This window comes from Clinocottus analis, unplaced genomic scaffold (genome assembly GCF_023055335.1).
Source record: "Clinocottus analis isolate CAN_PGR_092001 unplaced genomic scaffold, fCliAna1.0.p SCAF_3, whole genome shotgun sequence".
Taxonomy (NCBI): domain Eukaryota; kingdom Metazoa; phylum Chordata; class Actinopteri; order Perciformes; family Cottidae; genus Clinocottus; species Clinocottus analis.
Window position 1 is genome coordinate 22204013 of NW_027176042.1, and position 7500 is coordinate 22211512.

Below are 7500 nucleotides of genomic sequence, written 5' to 3' on the forward strand. Positions count from 1 at the left end.
GTGTGTGTGTGTGTGTGTGTGTGTGTGTGAGAGGTCAGACACATATGAATGTCTCCCAGGCAGAGAACAGACGTGTTGCAGAGGAAGTAAAGGTCACGCTCTTCACCTGGGAAAACCACAGGGAGCTCAGAAAGTGTGTGTGTGTGTGTGTGTGTGTGTGTGTGTGTGTCTGTGTGTGTGTGTGTGTGTGTGTGTGCATGCTCTCTACCTCCTCCAGCTTGAAGGTGATCATGGTGAAGGCTCTGAACACGCAGTCCGTCTGCCCCGTGATGGTGATGATCCTCTCTGGACACGAGCCCTCTGAGATGTTGATCCTCGCACTGCTCTGTGGGGCAGAGAGGGGAGGGGGAGGAGGGGGGAGAGGGGAGGGAGGGGGGAGATGATTCATTTTGGTTTGGGGGGGCAGGAGGGCGGGAAAGGGGGGAGGCATCAGGAAAGGGGACGAGGGGACAATGCAAGGGAAAGGAAACGAGTAAAAACATCGAGGAGCAGAGTGGAGGTGAGTTAGGAGGGAGGAGGGAGGGAGGAACACAGGAGAGAGAAAACACATTAGTGGGGAGGGAGGGGAGGAGGAGGGAGGGGTATGTGGTATAAGAGGACCCACACTGCTCCCTCGCTCCCTTAAGGAGACTCACCTGTGAGAGAGGGATTACAGAGGAGGCTGGAAGAGGGGGAGAGAGAGATGTAGGACATCACGGTTTTATACAGGAGAGGAGGCAGACGAGGGTGAGGGGGAGGGAGGGAAGGAAGGAAGGAAGGAAGGAAGGAAGGAAGGAAGGAAGGAAGGAAGGAAAGAAGGAAGGAGAGCAGAGAAGGAAATGAAAAGACGGTGAGAATATATCAAGGGAGAAAGATTATTTTTGAGGAGGAGGAGGATGAGGGAGGAAGATGATGTGAGTTAAGACCCAGGACATGAGAGGATTTATTTAGAGAATAAGGAAGGAAGGAAGGAAGGAAGGAAAGTGAGAGAAAAGGGGGGATCAGGAGGAGAGGAGACAAGGTGATGTAAATATAGAGGAGCTAGTGTTCATGTTCCCATCAGGAGCAGAACCACGAGGAGAGAAACCTGAAGGTGAGCTGCAGGTTCCTATCTCCTGGTTCCTATCTCCTGGTTCCTATCTCCTGGTTCCTGTTGTATGTGTGTGTGTCATTGTGTGTGTGTGTGTGTGTGTGTGTGTGTGTGTGTGTGTGTGTTCATTAGTGAGTCTCCTGTTGTCTCTGATGTCTATAAACTGCATTCAAAATAGAAGAAATGTGCTGCCTCCGAGTGAAAGTGTGTGTGTGTGTGTGTATGTGTGTGTGTGTGTGTGTGTGTGTGTGTGTGTGTGTGTGTGTGTGTGTGTGTGTGTGTGTGTGTGTGAGTGCAGCACCTTTTGTTCAGTGTTTGGTAATAAAGCAGTGATGGAATAACTCTCTCCATTTATTATCTGAATAAAAATACATTAACTGCCGTCTCTCCTTCTCATCCTCCACCATCCATCTCTCTCTCTCTCTCTCTCTCTCTCTCTCTCTCTCTCTCTCTCTCTCTCTCTCTCTCTCTCTCCATGCCCTTCATTAATCTCATCATCCATCCTCCACGTCTTCTCACTCACTCGTTCATTCATCTCTCCCTCCTTGACTTTTATCCTTTCATCTAATCACTCTCTCGTTATCATTAATGCCTCCTCCCTCCTCTCCTCCTCTCCTCCCTCCTCGCCTCCCCCTCCCCTTCTCATTCATGTCTCTGTCGTGCTTCTCCATCTCTTACTTCCTGTCCTTGTGATGCTAACTCATCCCTGTGGTGTTCTTTACCCTCTGCAGCCCTCCGCTTCCTTGCCTTCTCTCCTTCCCTTCTCTCCTTTCCTTCTCTCCTTTCCTTCACCTCATTTCTTAGTTTGACTATAAACTAACTAACACAAGTAAACCCGTCTGACTCAAACAGACTTTCCAACCGCTTCTGGATCTGATTAACGGAAGAACATGCTTCTCCATCAGCAGGTTTCTCTCTCTCTCTCTCTCTCTCTCTCTCTCTCTCTCTCTCTCTCTCTCTCTCTCATCCCCCTAATGAGTGAGATGTGCAGCAGAACATCTTGTTGGCCTCTTGTCTCCATTACTCTTCATTTGGAGAGGAGGAAAGACGGACACCCATGCTGCCAGAGAGAGAGAGAGACAGTGTGTGTGTGTGTGTGTGTGTGTGTGTGTGTGTGTGTGTGTGTGTGTGTGTGTGTGTGTGTACAGCTGTTATGAAGAGCTACAGCCTGACATCAGTGCTTTTATTGACTGGATGAAAAAAGGACTTCTTACTCGTCCTCATGTGCTGATTCTGTGCCTCAAAAAAACTAAAAACCTGCATTGTGCTGAAAAGAAGTGTGTGTGTGTGTGTGTGTGTGTGTGTGTGTGTGTGTGTGTGTGTTTGAAATGTCAGTTTGCATACACAATGCAGTGAGGGAGTGAGGTTTGCACCGGGAATAAAGAAGCGTAATGAGAGGAAGACGAGGCTTATAACTTCAGTAGATCGTTGTGGTTTGTCCTTGAGAGGAAAATAAATACAATATTTATGCTCCTGTTTTCTCTCCAAGCTGCATTCTCTCTCCTGACCACTAGGGGGCGACTCCTCTGGTTGTATAGAAGCCTATGCTTCATGTATTGAAGCTGCATTCTCTCTCCTGACCACCAGGGGGCATTCTCTCTTTGCTTTAGGGCGGGGCTACAAGGTGATTGACAGGTGGACACCAGAGACGTAAACAGCGTCTCTACATCACTCCTCCTCAGTCCTAATATGGTCACTTCCTGTTCTGGTCACCTCTCTCTCTCTCTCTCTCTCTCTCTCTCTCTCTCTCTCTCTCTCTCTCTCTCTCTCTCTCTCTCTCTCTCTCCGAAGACACACATTTTGAAAACTATTCATCCCTCCAGAAAGTGATTTTATTTTATATTATTATTTTACTTTTTCCTTTTCTTCTCACAGGGAACAAAGACTTAGTAAATGTCGGCTCATTAAAACCGAGGAGTGTTTTCTTCTCGTTGAAACACACCGGAACGAGTCCTGGGACCTGTTCCTGAGCCTCGTTAAAGGAAAACTGGGTTTAATTTGATTCCGCTGACGAGGAGGCTTTTATTTTGGCGGGTCTTCTGCAACACGACAGGGAGAATCTGTTCATCCAGCGTAACGTGAAGCGGCCATTTTACAAAAGATGCACAGACATCCGATACGTCCTCCATCATGACTTCCTGTCTGTATGTGCATGTTTGGAGTTGTGTGTCTGTATCAGCATGTTTGGAGTTGTGTGTCTGTATGTTTGGAGTTGTGTGTCTGTATGTTTGGAGTTGTGTGTCTGTATGTTTGAAGTTGTGTGTCTGTATGTTTGGAGTTGTGTGTCTGTATGTTTGAAGTTGTGTGTCTGTATGTTTGAAGTTGTGTGTCTGTATGTTTGGAGTTGTGTGTCTGTATGTTTGGAGTTGTGTGCATGTTTTAAGTCACTTGAGGTGTCAGCACAGAATTGTGTTCTGACTTTGAACACCTGCAAAGTGTGTGTGTGTGTGTGTGTGTGTGTGTGTGTGTGTGTGTGTGTGTGTGTGTGTATGTGCAGTAATAGTGTGGATCCTTGTAGACCAGCTGCTCTACTCAAACTACAAAGTATCTGGTCTGTTAATATAAATCATCGGTTTATGTTTCGCTCTTCGGCTTCAGATGCTCATTTTCTTTCTTTCTTTTTCTCTCTCTCTCTCTCTCTCTCTGTCTCTCTCTCTCTCTCTCTCTCTCTCCCTGATGGAGAGAACAGATATTCCAGAGGGACGCTTCACCGTCTCCCATCTTTACAAGCTGCTTGACAGACAAACACGTAAACGCTTTCCTCGAAACAAACCTCTCTCTCTCTCTCTCTCTCTCTCTCTCTCTCTCTCTCTCTCTCTCTCTCTCTCTCTCTCTCTCTCTCTCTCTTTCTCTCTCTCTCTCTCATGACAGATATTCCATAGGGAAGCTCCACGTCTTCCATTTCACGGCTGTCTTCGCCGACACACCAAAGACGTGAACGTCAAAGTGGCCCAAAACTCACAAAAACACACAACACACACACACAAAACAACCCTCCTGATGTTGGGGTCTATAAATAGAAGCACATGACGGGCGGACACGTCTCTCTTCCTCTGACACTTTTTATTCAAAGCCAACTGCAGCTGAGCCTCGTTAACGGACCGGCAGCGTAAACCGAGCCGGTGGAGTAAGAGGAAGAGGAGGAGGAGGAGGAGAGAGATGATTGGATGGGCAGGGCGAGGGGGCGGGTCTTACCTCCTCTCGTATTCTCTTCACCGTTTCTCCTTTCTGTGGACGGACAGAAACACAGAGCTGATCAACACAATGCAAATAATGACAAATAATAAAGAGTGTTACATCAAGTTATTGAGGTATGAGTTATGGAGTTTTTAAGTTTTGAGTTATCAAAGGTGTCGAGTTGTTGAGTTATCAATGTATCGAGTTATCAATGTATGGAGTTATCAAGGTATCGAGTTATCAATGTATGGAGTTATTGAGGTATGGAGGTATCAAGGTTATTGAAAGTATCAAGTTTTTGAGTCATCAAGATAACAAAGTAACGTGGTATGGAGGTAACAAGGGAAGGATATGGAGGTGTGGAGGTTTGGATGTATGGAGTCATGGAGGTATGGAGGTATGGAGGTGTGGAGGTATGGAGATATAGAGTCATGGAGGTGTGGAGGTATGGAGTCATGGAGGTATGGAGTCATGGAGGTATGGAGGTATGGAGTCATGGAGGTATGGAGGTGTGGAGGTATGGAGTCATGGAGGTATGGAGGTATGGAGGTATGGAGTCATGGAGGTATGGAGGTGTGGAGGTATGGAGTCATGGAGGTATGGAGGTATGGAGGTGTGGAGGTATGGAGTCATGGAGGTATGGAGGTGTGGAGGTATGGAGTCATGGAGGTATGGAGGTGTGGAGGTATGGAGTCATGGAGGTATGGAGGTATGGAGTCATGGAGGTATGGAGGTATGGAGGTATGGAGTCATGGAGGTATGGAGGTGTGGAGGTATGGAGTCATGGAGGTGTGGAGGTGTGGAGGTATGGAGTCATGGAGGTGTGGAGGTATGGAGTCATGGAGTCATGGAGGTGTGGAGGTGTGGAGGTATGGAGGTATGGAGGTGTCGGGGTATCGAGGTTTTGAGGCTATCAGTCAGTAGTAACAAAAAAAAATATTCCAGAGAATAAAGTTTCCTTGACAAAAAGAAACGTATTGAAGTCCATTTCTGCAGTCAAATAATAAGTAAGATGAAACTGTAGCTTTGATAATAAAATGACCCCCACGGTAAGTCAAAATCATGAGATAGGTTAAAGGTTAAAATTATATTTTATCTCACAAATGTGCCTTTTCATCTCATAACTTTCACTTTGCATGGGGATATTATCACAGCTACATTTTCATCTTATATTTTTATATCTTTCTGGTGGACGCGAGCTTCTATAGGAGGTTCCTTTAAAAAGCTTTACGGCTCTTTATAATGCTGCGTCTCATATATATTCATATCCCGCTCGGCTTAAACCTGAGAGCAGCTCACGCTGACACGAGCCAACGGCAGCGATGTGACGTCACGCCATCTTAATGTCAGAGACCGCAAGCTGGCAGACCACACAGGGTCGGGGATGAGGGGTCCACGTATACGCTGAGGGGGCTCCGCCTCCAGCCATGTGCCGACAGGGCGGCGGCCATCAGCACACTTCACTCGGCGGCGATGTATTTAGAGTAGGAGAAAAATAAATCTGTGTTTTTTCATTTAACACGTCCAGAGTGAAAGTGACTCGCATTTCTTCAGTCCGTAAAGATTACGAGGACATGGACTGACTGGAGATTTACACGCTGTTAATCCGTTGAAAACTCTGGAACCAATTGTGGATGTCGACCTCTTTTTTTGCCTGCGTTTCAGTCGTCGTAGGAACCCCAAATAAATTACAATACTTGTGTTTATTGTCTGTATTTGTTCAGCAAAGTATTGGGAAAAAAATGTATATTTGCAAAAAAATCCCTTTTAGAAGATATTTTGATCGTAACTATGAACATCCAGCATGATATGAGCCAGATTTCCACTGCAATGCCTCCCGGAGCGATCAGTAAGACACCTTTTTGGAAAGATAAGGACCTAAAGAATCAGAATCTGAAACAAAAATCACAATAAAACAAAGCCTTGGCCTGTTATAAAGGAGTTTAAGCTAAAAAAAACAGTGTTGTTCGGTTCAAAAATGGAAAAATGACGTATTTTATGCAAAAAGATAGTCTGAATGGGGCATGCTGGGACTTAAAATGGGAGCGGGAGGATTTTCGTGCACGGTTTCCAAAAGGTTATTTCATATTTTATTTGTCACATTGCAGTGGCATTACAGGGAGGATGATTCTCATCTCGTTTTTCTAATGAAGCGACAACAGTAAACGACGGCGGACGACGCGTGTTCAAACGTACAAGTCATGACGTTCTACACAGAGTGAAGCAAAATGACCGACTCACCTTGCCGATGATGCTTCCTACTTCCTGTGGAGGAGACACAAGAGAAGTCTGTCAGAGGACGGATGGACACGTCTTTGTAAAAAAAGTACTTTTATATTGTGAAAATTGTATTATATCCTTCTTGAAAAAATATGTTTTGTTTCCAGCAATTCAAGTTATTTCATATTTAGTCACTTTCTTTGGAATCCGGCTTGTTATATGTCTAACAAAAAGTGATTATTCAACTACAGTGAGTTCAGTCTATTGGCTTTTTGGGGCCATTGTCGAGGCTTATAGTCATAATGATGATGCCAATTTACTCAAAAACTCAATATTTACGCCTGTAGGACGTTATTTGAGTCGATTACAGGAACAAAGGAGGAGATTTAAATGATCGATCGTCGTCTAGCAGAACAAACAAAACATGAATTGAGTCTTTTTACAAAATCGGCATCTATGAAGTCACTTCAGCTTCAGTTTGAATCAGTTTATTGAAATGAAAGGATTGCAAAATGTAAAAAAAAAAAGCAGCCAATCATGTACGTCTTTAAAAACAATTTGAAACGCTCCAGCATTCAGTCCAAAAACCCTGTTTTTCGGATCAGAAATTGAAAGATAACTTAGTTTAAGCTTTTCCTTGCTCGTACCATGACAAACAAGGTATGTAACCGACCGTCTCCTTCCGCATGTGTCACCTGACACGCTTCCACAAGAGTCTGAGGACCAATGAGATCGCAGGACATCAGAATGGCCCAAAAAAATAGCCCCAGAAAAGAGCTGCAGGCTCATAGAAACAGGAGGTAATGGTGCATTTGTTGGGGACTATTTAATGCGGCGGATTAATCCACATTTGTTGCTCTTGTGAGAGTTTGTGGTAGAGGAAGAACAGATGTTTTTCTCTGCTTATAATAAAAATAATAACAGTATCTGACCTTCCCGTGCATGAGGAGGCGCAGCGTGAGCGTGACTCCCATGGCGCCGTCTCCAAAGTCCTGCTCGCTGCTCATGGTGGAGGTGGTGGTGTGGTGGGTGGA

General features: G+C 45.3%; 1 protein-coding gene across 2 annotated transcripts in view; it reads right to left on the minus strand.

Moving 5' to 3' along the window:
* The window catches only part of pcbp4 (poly(rC) binding protein 4), a 20167-nt gene that overhangs the window by 12476 nt on the left and 191 nt on the right, over positions 1–7500 (minus strand). For both annotated transcript variants that reach the window (XM_068594043.1, XM_068594042.1), the window contains exons 1-4: positions 7399–7500; positions 6488–6511; positions 4265–4297; positions 209–325 (exon numbers count right to left, since the gene is read on the minus strand). The exon at positions 7399–7500 is cut by the window's right edge. In XM_068594043.1, coding sequence (XP_068450144.1) covers positions 209–325; positions 4265–4297; positions 6488–6511; positions 7399–7500 — 276 coding nt within the window. The remainder of the gene's footprint in view (positions 1–208; positions 326–4264; positions 4298–6487; positions 6512–7398) is intronic.